This window comes from Galeopterus variegatus, unplaced genomic scaffold (genome assembly GCF_000696425.1).
Source record: "Galeopterus variegatus unplaced genomic scaffold, G_variegatus-3.0.2 Scaffold653, whole genome shotgun sequence".
In the NCBI taxonomy this organism is placed as follows: Eukaryota; Metazoa; Chordata; class Mammalia; order Dermoptera; family Cynocephalidae; genus Galeopterus; species Galeopterus variegatus.
The window spans coordinates 453,905-474,380 of NW_007726764.1; the positions used below are offsets into that span (position 1 = coordinate 453,905).

Genomic DNA, 20,476 nt, shown 5'->3' on the forward strand with positions numbered 1-20,476 from the left:
GTATGGAGGTTCCTCAAACAATTGCAGATAGATCTGCCATATGACCCAGCTATCCCACTGCTGGGAATATACCCAGAAGAATGGAAATCATCAAGTCTAAGATATACCTGTTCCCCAATGTTTATCGCAGCACTCTTTACAATAGCCAAGAGTTGGAACCAGCCCAAATGTCCATCATCGGATGAGTGGATACGGAAATTGTGGTATATCTACACAATGGAATACTACTCAGTTATAAAAAAGAATGAAATACTGCCATTTGCAATGACATGGATGGACCTAGAGAGAATTATATTAAGTGAAACAAGTCAAGCACAGAAAGAGAAATATCACATGTTCTCACTTATTGGTGGGAACTAAAAATAAATAAATTCACACGCGCGCGCGCGCACACACACACACAATAAAAACAGGGGGCGGGGGGAGAAGACATAACAATTGCAATTCCTTGAAGTTGATATGAGAAGCATAGAGAAAGGACATTGTTGGGAGGGAGGGGGGAAAGGACGGAGGGAGGGAGGTTTCAGTAATGGGCCAAAATAATCAACCACATTGTATATCGACAAAACAAAATAAAAATAAAAAATAAAAAACAAAGAATTTGGAAGCAGTCTACTAAATGTATTGGAAGAGGACAAATGGTGGAAGAGATGACTTAGAGATATATTTGGGCATTCACATAAAAAATGCTTAAGTGTTGAAATAATGTACTGGCAGGAGAGGAAACAACAGATGTAACTGATATTTAAAAGGTAGAATGAACAGTACTTGGGATAAACTTCAGGTTTTTGACTTGGGTTACTAAGTGGATAGTAGTACCTATAAGTAAGTATAAGAGACAAAAGGATGAAGATTAGTCTTGGTAGATATGTTAAGTTTGAGTATCCATAGTCTTATCTTGGAAGGAATGCCCACTTAACAATTATACTGGTGGGAAACTCAGAAGGGAGAATTATGGTTGAGACATATTTGGGATTTGTCAGCATATAAATGGATGTCAACCTCTTGAAGGTAAAGGGATACAAAGAACCTAGCAAACAGGAGGTCAAGAGTGACCTTATCAAAAGTAATTCCTATGGGTGGTATGATGGTCACAGTGATGACAATAACAGCAGCTGATACTTATATATTGTTTACTATGTGCCAAGCACTTCTTAAGTATTTTATCTGCATTTTACAGACAAAGAAACTAAGAAGTTTCTTATGCAAGGTCACACAATTCATAAGTGGCAGGACTAGGATTTGAATTCAGGCAGTCTGGCTCCAAAATCCATGCTTTTAGCTACCATGCAATGTAGCTGATGATTTCAGTGAGGTCAGGACTATTGAATGGGAGCTACAGTAGGGAGAGAGCACACACCACCCTTTTCAAGGTCATAAGTCCCCTTCACTCCACTCCCCGCCCCCGCACTTAAAAAACAAAAAAACTTGACTATGTATATATGCTGAAAGGAAGAAAGACAGTGAAGAGGTAAAGTTAAAGGTATAGAACAAAGAGAAAACAATGGAACAAGTGTCAGAGAAGGTAAAAGAGATTCCAGTAAGATGGTGGTATAATCATGATGACAGATACATTTCTGGTATGTATTCAATGAGACTGTTGTTAAGTATAAGAGGAATCTAAAAGAATGTTTTTTTTATTAAGGATTCCCTTATAAACAGCTAGTAACATTTTTGTCAGAAATTTGTTTTATTTTAAAAACACTTACTGAAAGCCTTCTCCTGGTAAAGTATATAATACTCAGAAAAGCCCTAGGAATTATTCATAATGCCTTGGTTACATATCTAATCTACTATATAATTGAGGCAGTATTACCTGGAATATACCAAACCCAGTATATACTTAAGGCATTATGAATAAGCACTACATATTGCTCAAAATATTTTAGGTACTCATCTTTTTAGAGCTGGCGCACATGAGAAAAGCATCAACAGTTAGCATATAGGGGATTTCATTTAGTGTATGAACCATGTGTTTTTTGCTGTGGCGAAATAGAGTTCTGTTATAGGGATTTCTGTGGTGGAAAAATACAGGAACAAGCATGAACTATAATGTTATAGTTTGTACCTCTGGTCATTTTCTGCTATTTTATGCCCACATGAACAAAATATAAGTCATAACCAATAGTAATTTCGGGGATAATGGAAGTCATACCAAAATCTAGAAACTACTTGTATCCACAATCCCGTCTTTTTTTCCTATTGCAACAGAAGTGTCTTTCCTCCATTCAAATGTATTCTAGGGCTTAGTCCTGGGACCTCTTTTTCATAGTTGCCCTCATTTAGATGCAACCATTTCCATGATTTTAAATATCATTTAAAACAGTCATATATTTATTTCCAGACTAGGGCTCTGGTCTATATTCCATATAAGAATATCTAAGTGCCTATGATCTATCTACTTAGATGTTTCATGGGCATCACAAACTGAACATGCCTAACATAACTCAATCTTCTCTCCACCCCAAATCTACTCTTCCTATGTGTCCCTCCTCCCACCACCTTGATTTCATTAAATGGTTATATTCTTCATTATGATGAAGAAAACTAGAGAGAAACTTGTGACTCTCTTTAACTTTCATTAATTTGAGTGCCTTCAATATGCCAGACACTATTCTAGGTAATGGGGCTACAGCAGTGACTAAAACAAAGTCCCTACACTTATGAAGCTTATATTTGTATTTGTGTATTTATGTATGTTGGGAATGAGGGGGAAAAGACAAATATAAATAGAGCATGTTAGATGGTCATGAGTGCTGTATGAAATGTGGGAAGGAAAGTTATTATTTGATATAGGGTGACTGGGGAAGGACCTCACTGATAATAGAGACCTAACAGAAGTGAGAGAGCAAGTGTATAAATATTTGGAGGAAGAACATTACAGTTAAAGAAAATTGCAAGTTCAGAGACTCTGAGGCAGGAACATTCTTGGCATGTGAGAGGAAGCCAGTGAGGATGGAGTGAAATGAGCATAGCGGAAAAATGGTAGGAATTAAGATAGCAGGGGCTACATCATAGGGTTCTTATACTCTGCTTTAAGTACTTTGGCTTTTGTTGAGTGAAATGAGAAGGCATTTAGTATTATAGAAAAAAAGTAACAAGAAATGCCTTAGGTTTGAAAAGGATCTCTCTGCCTGCTCTTTTAAGTACAGACTGTAGGGGTTAAAGGTAGAAGCAAAAAAAAACCCACCTAGGAGATAATTACAATAAATCAGATGATAGCTGGAAGCTTCAATGTGTTTGTAACACATTAAAATCCAAATTCTAAAAAAATAAATAAATAAATAAATAAAATCCAAATTCTCCCTAAATGATCTAGCCTTTGCCTACTTCTTAAAACTCATTTTGCCCCACTCCCCCACTTCATACATTATTGCACAGGTTACTCTTGGTTTATAAAACTTGTCCATTTTAGGGGCTTTGCACATGTTTTTATTCCATCTAACTTCAACTCTCACCTGCCTAAGTCATAGCTATTCTTTGGTCATGGCTCAAATGTTACTTCTAGTGAGTATGACACCTAGTATGTATTAGGTGCTCTCTAGGCTCCTGTTACTTACTCATAGCACTATATTTCTCCTTTTCATGATGCTTATTCTAATTCATGATTGATTTAATGTTTATTTCCCCTATTAGACTGTAAAGTCCATGGAAACAGAAATTGTTTATAACTGGTGGTTATCAGAGTGAAAAGCACTTAGTAGGTCCTTAATAAATATTTATTAAGTAACTGAATTAATGATTTCATAAGTATATCTTACATGAAAAAAAGTTACCCAGCCTGACCACTTACAATATTCTGAAGATAAAGCTCTGATAAAATTACTGGTTTGTGGAGATCAATTTTATCATCAAAGAAGAAAAAATATCCACCAGTGATATTCATAAGAATGAAAGCAATTCTAAAAGGAGTGCTTGAACGTTTTGAATACTCCTGTCATCAAATGAACAAGTGTGTACATAACCTACCAGGGAAACTATTTTGAATGGTGCAACAATAATGCTACTTTCTGGGAGCATCTTGTATTATGAGGACATTCATTTGGCATAAACATAAAAACATTTTTTAATTTTTTTTTAAAGATGACTGGTAAGGGGATCTTAACCCTCGACTTGGTGTTGTCAGCACCACGCTCACCCAGTGAGCGAACCGGCCATCCCTATATGGGATCCGAACCCGTGGCCTTGGTGTTATCAGCACCGCACTCTACCGAGTGAGCCACAGGCCGGCCCCATAAAAACATTTTTAATGGTTGTACACCAATGTGAGTTACTTAATGACACTGAATTGTACATTTAAAAATGGTTAAAATAATAAACTTTGGTATGTATATCCTGCCTCAAAACATATTTAAAACATTTCTTACATTTTCTCAGAATGTTCTGTATAATAACCCAGTTTTAACTTTTTAACTTATCTTAGTGACTGGCAACTCATTTAAACTTTCCTTACCTCAATTTCCTCATTAGTGAAATAGGGAGCTTAGCCATAACTTATGGACCTCTGTGAGGGGGAAATTAAGAAAATGAAAATATGAAAAACAACCTGTACTATGCAAAGAAGGGTACTGTTATTATCAGAGGCTGCAGGTATAATACTGGGCTGTTAATGTTTTAATATGGGTTTAGAGAAGAACTAGTACTTTATTTTAGATATTAACCAAACAATGGTTTCAGTTACCAACTCACTGACCCTCTCCCTGCCTAAAATAGTATAGTTTATAAATCACTGTAAAGATGTGATTTATAATATTTAGCAATTAGTTTCCAAATGTATACTACTAAAAGAATACTGAACTGAAACATCCACTATTTTCAAAGTGACAATGACAAAGTTGATCACGTGTGGGCTGGCTGTTTAGCTCACTTGGTGAGAGTGTGGTGCTGATAATGGCAAGGTCAAGGATTTGGATCCCTGTACTGGCCAGCCACCAAAAGAACAAAACAAAAAAGGAAAAAAAAGTTGACCACGTGTAACAAGCATTATCATAAACTATTTCTATGTGGGTACTTCATAAAGTTCATGGAAAAACAGAATTAAGATAATATGAATCTTTCCAAGAACTTTTTGAAGTACCATGGTACTCACAAACTAAAATAGAAAGAAGATGATCTCAAGATCAGTGACATTAAAAAAAAAAAGAAAATCCAATAGATTATGCCTCTTTGTAAGCACAGCCTTAACTGACTAGAATTTAAATGTAAACATTTAAAAATAAATAGGCAAAAGATAATAAGACAAGTCCCTTAGAGGGATTTAGTGTGGCTTTCATCTTTTCAAGGATTTATCAGTCCAATCTCCTATATTTTCTAATGTCTATTTAATAATATCAATTCATAATGTAGTATATAAGCCTGGAACACTTTAGGATCTTCCATTCAAAAAAGTGTTAACCACAGCCACAACAGCGGCCAATGTGAGCCAAGACCCACGTGGCACCAGGGCTCAGTCTTAGGCCCTGGAGGGAAGTGCCCAGGACTGCTGCCACCGCTGAGGTGAGCCGAGACCCGTGCAGCATCAGGGCTCAATCTTGGGCCCTGGAGGGAAGTGCCCACAGGCCCTGCAGGTGCTGATGTGAGCCGAGACCTGCACAGCTCTGGGGGCTCAGTCTAAGGCCCTGGAGGAAAGAGCCCATAGCCCCAGCAGGCACGGAGATGAGCCAAGACCTGCATGGTACTGGGGGCTCAGTCCATGGCCACAGATTCCTGAAGAGGAGCCAAGGTGGTGTAATATAGGCACTGCCACACCTATTGTCACCTCAAGGACAGTTCACCAATACAGTAGCAACCAGGTCCACTTTACAGGCAGCCTATTGCTCACTTGACTACGTTGATAATAAGAGTCCTCACCAATAAAGCCTGCAAACAGAGGAAGAAATCTTTATTCTCATAGCCAACCCCAGAGTAATAGAAGCAGCAAGTCCTCTATGAGATGACCAAACATCAACGAAAAAATACTAGAACTGTAAACAAGAAGATATGACACCACCAAAGGAATACAGTAATGCTCAAATTTCAGACCCCATAGAACGGTGAATCCTCGAAATGTCTGAAAAGGAATTCCAAGCAATGATCTTAAGAAAACGCAAAGAGATAAAAGAAGACTCAATTAAAGAACAAACAGAAACAAGAAAAAATACCCAGAACATGAAGAAAATTTATGAAGTGATTACTACCGTAAAAAAGAGTGTAGCAGAACTCCTAGAAATGAAAGACTCATTCAATGAAATAAAAAGCACAACAAAGGGCTTGAAGAGTAGACTAGAGCAAGCAGAAGAAAGAATTTCAGATCTCAAAGATGGTCATTTTTAAATAACCCAGGCAGACAGAAAAAAGAAAAAGAGAATTAAAAATAATGAAGAAAATCTAACAGAGACAGCAGACAACCTCAAGCACTCTAACATCCAAATTGTGGGTATTCCAGAAGGGGAGAAAGAAAAAGGTCTTGAAAACCTATTCAAGGAAATAATAACAGAAAACTTCTCAGGTGTAGGGAGAGATGAGGGCCTTCAGATCCAGGAAGCTCAAAAGTCCCCAAACAGATTCAATCCAAAAAGATCCTCTCCAAGACACATAGTCAAATTTTCAAAGCTCAAAGACAAAGAGAGAATTCTAAAAGCAGTAAGAGAAAAATCAAGTCACCTATAAGGGAACTCACATCAGACTAACAGCAGACTTCTCAACTGACACCCTACAGGCCAGAAAAAAGTGGAATGATATATTCAAAATACTAAAAGAAAAAAGTTGCCACCCAAGAATTCTTTACCCAGCAAGGCTCTCCTTCAGAAATGAGGGAGAAATAGTATATTTCCCAGACAAACAAAAACTGTGGGAGTTCACCACCACACGACCAGCCCTGCAAGAAATTCCCAAGGGTGTCAGTCATCTGGAATCTGAATAACGGTGTCCACTATCACAAATACACAAGAAAGAGCAAAACAAAACAGTTAAAAAAAAAAATGCCAGCGAGAAAGAAGCTAAATCATCCCACCTTAAATTCCCAACTAACATCGAAGAAGAGAAATAAAAGGGGAAATAATGATCAAAAGATATTTATACCATCTAAACAAGAAGCAATTAAATGACAAGAATTAAGCAACACTTTTCAATAACTACCCTAAATATTAATGGACTAAACTCCCCATTCAAAAGACAGAGACTTGGGCCGGCCCGGTGGTGCACTCGGTAGAGTGCGGCGCTTGGGAGCGCGGAAGCCCGGTGGTGCACTTGGTAGAGTGCAGCGCTTGGGAGCGCGGCGGCGCTCCCACCGAGGATTCGGATCCCATATAGAGACCAGTCCGCTCACTGGTTGAGCGCGGTGCAGGCGTGACACCGAGCAGAGACTGACTGACTGGATTAAAAAGCTAGACCCAAGTATATGCTGTCTTCAAGAGACCCATCTCACCTGTAAAGACACACATAAACTAAAAGTGAAGGGATGGAAAAACATATACCATGCAGATGGAAACCAAAAATGAGCAGTAAGAGTGATTCTTATATCAGATAAAATAGATTTTAAACCAAATCCATAAAAAGAGACAAAGGCCACTATCTAATGATGAAAGGATCTATCCAGCTAAAAGACATAACAATCATAAATATGTATGCATCCAATACTGGAGCACCCAGATATAGAAAGCAAACACACTTAGACCTAAAGAAAGAAATAGGCCCTAATACGTTAATAGTGGGTGACTTGAACACCCCTCTCTCAGTATGGGACAGATCTTCCAGGCAACAAATCAACAAAGAGACACAGGATTTAAATTATACCTTAGACCAACTGGATGTGGCAGATATATTCAGAACATTTCACCCAACAACTAAAGAATATACACTCTTTTCATCAGCACATGGAACATTCTCCAGGATGAACCATATATTAGGTCACAAATCTAGTCTCAGCAAATTTTTAAAAAGTGAAATCATTCCAAGTATCTTTTCAGACCACAGTGGACTAAAACTGGAAATTAATAACAAGCAAAACTCTGGAAACTATATAAATACATGGAAACTACTAAACAATAGGCTCCTGAATGACCTATGGGTCCAAGAAGAAATTAAACAGGAAATAAAAAATTTCTTGAAACTAATGAAAATTAGAAAAGACACATCATACCAAAACTTGTTGGATACTGCAAAAGCAGTACTCAGAGGGAAGTTTATTGCAATAAATGCTTACATCAAAAGAATGGAAAGACTTCAAATAAATGACAAAACGCTACACCTCAAGGAACCAGAAAAACAACGATCCAATCTGAACGGTAGTAGATGGAAAGAAATAATAAAGATCAGAGCAGAACTAAATGAAATAGAGACCCAAAAAACAATAGAAAACATCAACAAAACAAAAAGTTGGTTTTTTGAGAAGATAAAACAGATAAACCATTAGCTAGGTTAACAAAAAAGAGAGAAGACCCAAAAAAACAAAAATCAGAAATGAAAAGGGAGACATTACAACTGGTACCACAGAAATACAAAGAATCATTAGAGAGTATTATAAACAACTGTATGACAACAAATATGAAAACCTGGAAGATATGGATAAGTTTCTGGACACATATAAACTACCCAGACTGAACCAAGAAGAGATAGAAAACCTGAGCAGACCAATAACAAGCAATGAGATTGAAGTGGTAATCAGCAATCTTCCAACAAAGAAAAGCTCAGGTCTGGATGGCTTTACAGCTGACTTCTATCAAACCTTTAAAGAAGAATTAATACCAATTCTCCTCAAACTATTCCAAAAATTGAAACAGAAGCCACTCTCCCAAACTCATTCTATGATACCAACATAATTCTAATACCAAAACAAGATAAAGACACAACAAAAAAGAAAATTACAGGCCAATATCCTTGAATGAACACAGATGCAAAAATGCTCAACAAAACATTAGCAATCAGAACACAGCAACACATTAAAAAAATTATACACCATGATCAAGTGGGATTCATCCCAGGCATGCAAGGATGGTTCAACATACAAAAGTCAACAAATGTGATACATCACATCAACAAACTCAAGGACAAAAACTATATGATTATCTCAATAGATGCTGAAAAAGCATTTGACAAAATTCAACATCCCTTCATGATAAAGACTCTCAACAAATTAGGTACAGAAGGAAAGTATCTCAACACAATAAAAGCCATTTATGACAAGCCTACCGCCAGTATCATTCTGAATGGGGAAAAACTGAAGGTTTTTCCCTTAAGAGGAGGAACAAGACAAGGATGCCCAATCTCAACACTATTTAACACAGTACTGGAAGCACTAGCCAGAGCAATCAGGCAAGAGCAAGAAATAAAGGGCATCCATATTGGAAAAGATGAAGTCAAACTGTCCCTGTTTGCAGATGACATGATACTATATATAGAAAAACCTAAAGACTATCAAAAAAACTCCTAAAGCTTGTTAATAATTTCAGAAACATTGCAGGATACAAAATAAATGGCCCCAAATCAGTTGTGTATTAGTCCGTTTTGTGTTGCTATAACAGAAATACCAGAGACTGGGTAATTTATAAAGAACCGAGCTTTATTTGGCTTACAATTCTGGGACAGCTGCATCTGGCACGGGCCTCAGGCTGCTTCTACTCATGGTGAAAAGTGGCAGGGAGCCAGCAGGTACAAGCAGATCACATGGCAAGAGGAAGCAAGAGAGAGAGAGAGAAGGTGCCAGGGTCTTTTTAAGCAGCAAGCACTCGTGGGAACTAATAGAGCGAGAAGTCACTCATTAATCCCCCCTACCCCAGGGAGAGCATTAATCCATTCATGAGGGATCCACCTCCATGACTCAATCAGTCACACTTCCAACACTTCCAACACTGCCACATTGGAGATCAAATTTCCACATGAGTTTTGGAGGGGACAACATGTCCAAACTCCATCAAGTTGCATTTGTGTTCTCCAGTAATGAGCTAACAGAAAGAAAAATCAAGAATGTAAGCCCATTTACAACAGTCAGGAAAAAAATAAAATACCTAGGAATCAATTAACCAAGGAGGTGAAAGATCTCTACAATGAAAACTACAAACCATGACTGAAAGAAATTAAAGATGACACCAAAAGATGGAAAGACATTCCATGTTCTTGGATTGGAAGAATTAACACTGTGATAATGTCTATACTACCCAAAGTGATCTACAGATTCAATGCAATCCCAATCAAAATACCAGTGACATTCTTCACAGAAATGGAAAAAAGAATCTCAACATTCATATGGAATGAACGACCCTGAAGAGCCAAAGCAATCCTGAGCAAAAAAACCAAAAAAACAAACAAAAAAAACCAAATAAAGCCAGACGCATAACACTACCTGACTTCAAATTAACTACAATGGTATAGTAACCAAAACAGCATGGTACTGGAATAAAAATAGACACTCAGACCATAGAGTAGAATAGAGAATCCAGGAATCACCCATCAGGCTTATAGCCATCTGATACCGGACAAAGGAAACAAAAACCTACATTGGGTAAAAGACTATCTCTTCAATAAGTGGTCCTGGGAAAATTGTATATCCAGATGCAGAAGAATGAAACTAGACACGCATCTCTCACCATGTGCTAAAATCAACTCAAAAAGGATTAAAGACTTAAGTATAAGACCTGAAACTGTAAAATTACTAAGGGAAAATATAGGTGAAACACTTCAGGAACTAGGTCTGGGCACAGACTTTATGAACATGAGCCCAAAAGCACAGGCAACAAAAGAAAAAATAAACAAATGGGACTATATCAAACTAAAACCTTCTGCACAGTGAAGGAAACAATCAACAAAGTGAAATGACAATCTACAGAGTGGGAGAAAATTTTTGCTAACTATGCATCTGACAAGGGATTAATATTAACACATAAGGAACTAAAGCAATTACATAGTAAAAAAACCAAATAACCTAATTAAAAAATGGGCAAAGAAGCTGAATAGACATTTTTCAAAGGAAGACATACAAAAGGCCAACAGGTATATGAAAAAATGCTTAACATCACCAGTCATCAGGGAAATCCAAATTAAAACCACACTGAGATATTACCTAACCCCAGTTAGAGTGGCTATAATAAAAAAGAGAATAACAAATGCTGACGAGGGTGTGGAAAAAGGGAATGCTCCTACTCTGTTGGTGGGGCTGTAAATTAGTACAACCACTATGGAAAACAGTATGCAAGTTTCTCAAACAACTACAGATAGATCTTCAATGATCCAGTAATTCCAGTTCTGGGTATATACCCAAAGGGATGGAAATCATCATGTTGAAGGGATACCTGCACTCCCATGCTCATTGCAGCTCTGTTTACAATACCCAAGATGTCCATCGATGGACGATTGGATAAGGAAGATGTGGTATATCATTTCAGAGTGACGGAAGAGGCATCTGCTCTATGATTGTATTGGGGGACCTGATCATGCCTCTCAGTATTGGACAGATCATTTGGACAGCAAATCAACAGAGTAACCATTATTCTTTCAGAGGGAGAGAAGTCTAGGGTAATTAGAAGGGGGAGGAGGGAGGGAAAAGGGGATGGGGAGGGATTGGACAAGGGCATAAAGAATAATTATGATTTGTAACAATATATATGCTAGTAATATTGATTTGATCAACATATCTCAATGTTGAACCCCAAAATATGTATATTTGATCAGCATATCTCAATGTTGAATCCCAAAAGTATGTATAATCAATTTTGATTCAATAAAAAAAAAAAAAAAAAAGAACTTGAATTTCAGAGTCAAAGAGACTGAGTGACCTGAATAGTTTGCATAACCTTATGTCATCTTTAAACTGGGCTACATAAAATTAAGAAAATCAAATTCAAATTAGATCATTGATGTAGGCATTTTACTATTCATAATGCTTTTCTATTTAATAGACAATCATAAACTTGATGGGCATTATTATAAGTTTTCTTTTGCAGAGACTGAAGTATTTTGGCCAGTTGCTCAGAATAGAAAGAGCAAACGCTAAACCTCAATTACATTGTTCTTTCAACTAACCATGGGCTCCTGGCCCCCTCAAGGTGTGGTCAGGTCCCTGTGTGTCTCATTCCACACTGAGCTGACCTCTGTTGCTGCACCACCCTTCCTGAATTACAAAATTTTGATTTTTTTTTTATTTCTCTCATCACTAGGTTTTTGAGAATGACAAGTATGTTATGACTTAATCACAGTTTAAAATAAAATCATTATACAGGTGATACCCAGATTTATATTTTGGTATAGACTTTTCTACCTATATTTTTATATTCAACTATGTATTTAACTTCTCTACCTAGATATATTAAAAGCAACATCAAAATTAACACATCATAATTAAATCATAAGCTGCCTGTTGTTGGTTCTTTTTCACTGTTCTTAATATTACAAAACGGAACATATGACAATCTATCTCTTGTCCTCTCTCTCATCTGCTGTATGTAACCTATGAACAATCCTGTGAATTTTTCCTTTTTATTACCTGTCTACCCACTTCTTTTCATTTTAACTTCGTATCACCTCTCATGTGGACTGCTGAAATGGCCTCTCTACTAGACAAGAGATATTGTTATTTATTTAATGACTGAATCACCTCTTCCATTATACCCTCTACCCTTTTGTACACTACTGAGTGCATGCGGTTTTTAATGCACCATGGAACTTCTGTTTGTCTTACGTCCTTTAACAAATAGATTTGTTTATTCAACAATTATTGAAACATTGAAACAAAACAATACCTATGCCTTCATAGAGTTTATATGCTAATGGTCCAATTAGATTTTTGGTGTATTTTCACTATGCAATGGTATCTATCATAAAACAATAGAAGTCAATGTTAGAGAAAAGACCTTCATTTTCAACAAATTATTTGTAGAATAAAATTTCTATCAATAAAGCTAAAAAAAAAAAAAGGAAAATGTGGTATATGTACACCATGGAATACTACTCTGCCATGAAAAAGAATGAAATTCTCCCATTTGCAACAACATGAATGAGCTTGGAGAAACTTATATTGAGTGAAATAAGCAAAGCAGAAAGGGATAAATACTACACGTACTCACTCATAAGTGTGAGCTAAGAGAGAAAGAAGGAAGGAAAGAAAGACCACCATGGTGTGATGGACTTGCAGAGGGAGAGAACATACATAGGGATACAAAGTAGAGTAGGGGAAAGGGGGATGGGTAGGGAGGTCGGGGATAATTGGGTGGAGGACACAAGGTATAACTGCAATCTGTGGTAATGGGCATGCTGCCAGTATGGATCTGGCCATCACATCTTGGGCATGAGTGGTGACAATCAGCTTTGTATCTCATGAGTATTCATAACCAATAAAATATCAAATCAAATCAAATAAAAATTTCATTCACTATGTTTCATCTTGGCACAGATATTCAGAACATGTCTGAAGCCCTCAACACTTTCACTAAAATTTTCATAGTTTTATAATGTAAAGATTATCTTAGAAGTGATCAAAAGGTTTAACAAAATGAAGTATGAAAATGTGATCTTCACGAAGTAAAATGTTAATAAGATCTTTGTCTGTTATGCAGATCAGAACCAGGCATGGAGAGATGGGTACAAAAAAAGTGTTAAATGATGTTAGCATACATTTAGTAAAGGAGAAAAACAGATCTTAGAAAAGACTTTGACATCAAGAAAATGAGCTGTTTGATTTTAATAGAAGTAAATTTAAAACCAGTTTTTCTTTCTTTTTGTTTTTTTTTGAGGGTGGGGTGGGTGGAAATGTATCGTTCCTATTATAGACAACAGATGGACATTTCTTTTGTTTTCCCTTCAATTATAAATAAAGATCCTAGGAATAAATTATTAAAATCAATACAAGATACTTTAGTATAACTATATTAATAACTATTATGTTATTACTGTAATATTACCTAATAAGTATGTTATTAAATTGTTGTTGGTCTTTTATAGCTAGAGTAATGCAAAACCATTGTGTATTTTAGAATCAGGTGTAATTATTTACAATTCTTTAAAACAACCTCTCCTCTGTGATCTATACTCATGTCATTTTCCAATTATGGAATAAGGGACAGACAAAACATTTAAAAGTCTATACTAATTCAGAAATAGAAGCATTAATCCTAGAGAAATTTGGTTACTAACTGAAAAGCATGTGAAGAGCTGATAAATCGAATCCCCACCTCTGAGATTAAGGCATGTTTTCATGACAAGATATCACTCTTAGCCAAGTTACACAAGTGCAAAGCATTTAGAGATACCATTTCTTCCCCCAGCTGTGATTTCTAAGTTCTTACAGAATTATACTTTAAATACTCTTGCCTAAAATTCTTACAGAACTATACTACATACACTCTTTCTTAACAGTCTGCCTGAGAATGCAGGTTCTCCGTTTACCACCCCTCTCTCTTTCTGAAAGGAAGTGATATTTCTTCCTTACTGTAGTCCAAACAAAGAGAAAATAAAAACATTGGTATCTATGTTAAGAAAAGTAAATGGTTCTAATGCAAATAGGGTTGTTTCCTTTTTTTTTTTGCTTTTATCAAAATAGAAAGCAGACCTGAGCTGTCATTTGATAGATGATTAAACAGATTTTTGATGATAGTTTGCTATGAAATTTTTGACATGTAATGTGGAAAGTACTCCACGTAATGTGGAAATAATTATGCTTAATATCCTGGATTAGAATAGAAACCTGCCCTAAAAAGAAGTAGTTTTAGTTAAATTTAGTTAAACTTTTAGTTAGCCACATCCTCAGTTTATCAGAACAAGTCATTTTCTTTAAGATCCTACACTATTTTTTAAAATCATCTCATGTGTCATGGGTGAGATCACTATCTGCATATAAATATATGGTTGGTAATTTGAATAAAATTAGGATGCTTCACGTTAAACGAGGCTTCTGAGAATCTGTTCCAATAAAGGTAAAATGAAGGCCTCAAGGTGAGAGCAGAATAGCATTCATCATATTCAAAGCTATAAAGTAATATAACAGAAATAACATCTTCAGTAATGACTTTTTCACTGTTTTGCAATGTAATGAGGATTTAGTTTCTTAAAAGAATGTTATTTCTGTGTAGTATTACTCATTTTCTTAAATTAAGTCTTAAAAAACTTTAAACTTTTTGTTTAACATTCTTCTGAATTTACTGAATACATTTTTTTCTAATTCAACAGATCATAGAAAAAAAAGTAGACTTTAAAAATCCTTGGAATCCCAACTCATTTTATATTTTATGACAAGAATAATGAACAAGTCCTTGATTAGTATTAGTTTTTTCAATGACCTCCTAGAATCTATTTAAAGAGCCCTATTACATCCAAGAAAGAATTTGGAAACAACCATCTTGCACCATTCTGCTTTCCACTGTAAAAGACCACATCATTCCCCTGCTTCAAATTCTTCTGAAGACTTGCTTCTTCTAGGAAGCCAATCATGAGGCTCCTAGGTAGGCTTTGACAATGAAAAAGACAAGGACTGGAGTGCTCTTAAATTTACTGAACTAATGCTAATTAAAATTACCTCTCCAATAATGCAAATGAAAAAAACTGGACATTCTCTAATAGATTTAGGGCACTAGAAAACTGTTTTGTCATATTTGTACCACTGGGACATGGCAGTGTATGGTTATAATCATAACTACTCAGTAGGATGAGGCCAGGCATAATATAAACTCAAGAATTTTAAGTTTTAGAGTGCCCTGCAGATTGAATAACCATAAACAGTTCTGTGTTGTTATATCTATTGCCTATCAGTTTGACTAGGGAGAGCTAAAATGGCATAGTTCAGAAACGGAACAGATGATAAACACTATTATTGCAATTGCACTAAGAGAAAAAGAAAAATACATTCAATTCTTTCTGCTTTGTCCACTAGGTCCAGTCAAAGAAAAGTAAGACTTACAGGGAAGGAGAACAAATTCAGGGGCTACAGAAGACAGAATCTTTCCAGAGTCACTCTGCTTAATGCTTTAAATTTCAAAAAAAAAAAAAGACAAAATAATGTCAACCTAATACCTATTCAGCATTCATGATGTGCCAGTCACTATTCTAAGAGCTTTATATTCATCAACTCACTTAACCTCTACAAACTCCTATGGGTACTATTATTTTCTTGTCATCTGACGAGAAAAATGAGTTGTGGATATAACTTGTCTAGGGTAACACAATTAATAAGCAGGAAAGCCATATTTTTAGTCCAGGTAGTGTAATTCCATAGATTGTGCTCCTAACTTATACTATTAGTTTTTTACATGATGTGTTTTTTTTTTAAAGCCAGACTTAGTTTACTTAGTTTTCAAACTGTTCTTCAGAGTCCTGAGATTTCATAAGAATGCTTCTGGGGGCATTAAGGAAAGCAGATGGGGTTCTGGGGACTCCACTCGATCAAAACAATTTTACTACTTTTATTTAAATATTGGGGATATGATTAAACTTTCCATAATAATAGTTAAAGAAAGGTTTGATGCTAAAAAGCAAAAAGTTTGAAAATCACAATACCTAGACTATAATCTTCATAAGATCAGGATACTGTCAAAAAATGCCTCATATATATTTGGCATTCGATAAACATTGATTTTTGGGGGGGACGGGATGGTACAGAGATTCGAACCTGTGACCCTGGTGTTGTCAGGCTGTGCTCTAACCAACTGAGAAAACTGCCAGCACCTCAACTTAATAAACTGAAACTATATGGCAGTGCTATATTCATCAGAAAAAGCTAATACTCATTCATGCCATTACATCAGAGAAAATCTTGAGTACCGATACAATTAAATTAAATTATAACAATAAAAATGTTAAATCACACTCAGACTGGTGCTGCTTAGTTTTTAATCATGGGTGGTCAAAAGATTTCACTATCTCAAGGCTTCTGATGGGCTAAGCATAACCCACTCTCACATAAAAAAAATAAGTATGCTTTTCGCACTTTTTTTTCCTTAGATATATTAATAATTCTACAACCTGATATACTAAAATGACCACTCATATTTTTGGAATTATTAAATTTGAGAGTTTACATTAAAATTCAAATGATCAGTAGAAATGCTATTTCATAATCTTTTCTGAAGTCCATGAATTGTGTTCAATTTAGAAGAAATTACAAGGAAACTTGAAAAAAGCATAAAAGAAAGTATCTGAAAAAAATTCTTTAAAAAATCTATTAGTCATCTATTACCCTTTTTTCATCAGTGTACCTATGAACTTACATGAGTGTTCATGAAACAGAGGAATAAAGGCTACTGCCACCATTTTGTATTCCCTCTTATTGTAAATTTTCAGCTTGAGAACTGACATCTAAACCAATTAAAAATCATAGAAGTCTTAATAATAGTTAACTAACGTCCTATCTTTTTAAATTCTGGATTTGGATTAAAAGCCAAAAGCAGCAAAAATACTCATTTCCCCTCTCTTTACCTTGTCTAATGAGTTTTATTTTAGAGAAAGCATAATTTCCAACTAAATTAAGATACAGACATGAAATAACATCCACTGCTTAAAATACTCATTGCTGAGATTTTCATAAAAAATTTTCTTTATTATTACCATAAAATTATAAACTATCACCTTCATGGCCATGTCTCAGTTGAAAGAGAATATGTGATGAAGAGATATACTAAACAGGATCAGCAATAGATCTACCTACTTACTGTAATAAAATATCTTGGAATAGAAGCAGAAATAAAGTTTCTGACACCTTAAACATAACATACAAGAAAGCTAAACAAATACCAAATCTAGCTCAACATAACTGGTTAGATTTAATTTAATACCCATTTTTGAAAAACTGCAGTTAACCACGTAGAGAGATTACTAAACAAACTATATCAAAGGCACAGAAAATCGGAACATAATACTGCCTTATAAGGGATTTAGTCTGAATGCTGGCCAGAGCCCCCTAAATAATTAGCATTAACATTAACTCCTGTTCTCTTCTGACAGACTGAAATTTTTAATGCCTAAGCTATTAAAATATTTTCTTAATCTTCATGAAAAAGCACCAAGATTTTTTTTTAATACTAGAAAAAAACAAACAAAAAAATCTCTCAAGCTAATATCAGGCCTCACCAAAGTCATTTTGGCAGTGCAAAGATAAAGAGTTAATATAAAAATTAATATGATTTGGTGATCCAAGAACAGGATTTTCTGGTATTGGTGTAACCACCATTTATATAAAACATTTTCCAGAGATGGTACTAAAGATAATTTTTAGTGAACAGGAAGGATAGTCCAATAAATATCCAAACCAAATTACAATTTGTCTGTCCCATCCCTATCTGAAAGCTTAGTACCCTGTACTTTGTTATCTAAAGAATTATTAGGATAATAATACATTTTGGCTTTCTCTTCTTAGATGAGGTCCTTTTCTCCCCTACCAGAAAAATAAAGATTAAATTTTAAATTGTCTTATATGTTAGTGCTAGCATTCTAGAAAAACAATTTTGAATAAAGTAATTCACATTAAAGTATGAACTGCATTACCTAAAGAAGATTTATAGGAAGAATTTATTAACCTATATAGTATATCTCCTTGAGCAGATAGGCTATTTCCCAAATGGCTCAATACTAACCCAAGAAATCAGAAACTGACTAATTATGCCACCCCAACCCTCCAATTTCTAAAAGGAACATTGCCAACTCCTGGCCTAGAGAGTTATAACATATAATTGCTAACTTTCCAAGAATGCTATAAATAAAATGGTTAATTTAGGAGACAGCTGGATTAATGACCATATACAAAAAGATTTGCTTAGAATATTCGATGGTAAAAAGTTATCCTTTTCTCAGATAGAAAGATATGTGTAATAATGTCCTTATCAATCCATACTCTACATTTAATCTACTTCACTGGAGGCTGCCTGTTAGGCATAGGAGATTCAATATTAAAATACCAACAGGGAACAAAAAATTACAGATTTAAAACTAAAAATTCAGAATTCACAAAAAAGACCAAAAGAAAAAAAAAGGTTAAAATTCAAATATCAAATGGTCTACCATTATTTCGGGCTTTTTTAAACATACAATTCTATCTGTAAAAGAGGAATGACATAACCAACCCTAATTTTATGCATAATGAGTGATACTAAAAATATACATATGTCTCATTACTTCAGAATCAAAGACATAAATATTTAACATGTTAAGTCGGAAGAAGGTATAGACCACAGCAGAAAGAAAAGGGAAGCTCCATAGAGAGGAAAAGGGGGTAAAAAGGGCAGTGATCTCTTATATCCCCAAATTAAAAGATGTTTTCAACAGAAAGTGATTTGTTAAAATATGTATACAAAAAAAGGTTCACAAAATTTTACCAGTTTTAAAATCTTAATTTCCAATTAAGGCTTAAAAAAAAGAAAGGCAACAGATTCTACTGAATAAAGGAGAGATCTCACGAGCTTTTTTTTCTTTTTAGAGAGCCTAAGTTTTCTGTTTAGAACTATATTCTTGCATTAAGTAATATTTAATTGTCTACAGTATGGTAATCAATCACGTCACCTAATTGAAGAATGTGATAATATTCTACTACCAGGAGTACAATGAAATGAGTTAAACGTGTATAATGAAATCTTCCATGAAAATATAAACTCTCCAAACACATATAATACCCATGTTCTGAAATAAAAACCCAACTCTATTCTTGTATTACTGATTTTCATGAAAAATGATTTCCGTGAAACACGAGTTTCATTTTGTTTGGAAAGACCTACCTGAATAGCTGAGTTCATGAAACACGTATTTCCCAAGTTACTTAGGCCACAGAGGCCTGGCTGTTCATTGTTTCTTCCAGGTTCTGAATAATCATAGCTCTTATAAGCAGTATATGATGGGAGACAATAATTTGAATTTTTCACACTGGAAGAAAAAAAAATTTTCATAATGCAGCCAATTATATTACAATAGAGTTATAATGAATGGAGTACTGTAAGCCTATTTATAAGATAGTTGGTCAATCATTAAATTTCTTTTATAAAGCGCTCAACTTACTTTTGAAGACATGACTTCAAACAAAATAATCTGCTTAGTTAAAATACTTTTTTATCCAGTCAATAAAATCACTGCATCTTATATCACAACAGTCAATACAAACCACTATTATATCTTTCTACCCGTGGTTAATTGGAGCAACTTCACAGCTTGCTCCCTTCTTCACTGCTCCAACAAATTTAAAACATTCAGATTTTAAACACCACCCGCAGCAACAAATCATCTCATTTATGTCCCTTTTACATCCTGCTACTGTAATAGAGTGAGAACAGTAGAAACAGCAACAGTTGTGCTTTAGTTACAGGTGAGAGCAGAGATTTCCAAAGCCAATGTGACATCACTGTTCTGATGCACTGAAGATTCCATTTGTAGTTTCTTTGCTCTATCAGCAAAATCTTTTCAAATGCAGAAAAAAGGCTAGATGATAAGGAATGCAATAATGATTCCATGCAAGCACATCTCATTATTATTTTTCTTTTCTTTCGTCGAGTTTCTTAGAATAATGCAGTTTAACTAGGTAAATATAACCTCTGGATAA

The 20,476-nt window shown here is 35.1% G+C and overlaps 1 protein-coding gene across 2 annotated transcripts in view; it reads right to left on the reverse strand.

Moving 5' to 3' along the window:
* The window catches only part of USP15 (ubiquitin specific peptidase 15), a 132,422-nt gene that overhangs the window by 35,214 nt on the left and 76,732 nt on the right, over positions 1-20,476 (reverse strand). For both annotated transcript variants that reach the window (XM_008571001.1, XM_008571000.1), the window contains one exon: positions 19,662-19,806. In XM_008571001.1, coding sequence (XP_008569223.1) covers positions 19,662-19,806 — 145 coding nt within the window. The remainder of the gene's footprint in view (positions 1-19,661; positions 19,807-20,476) is intronic.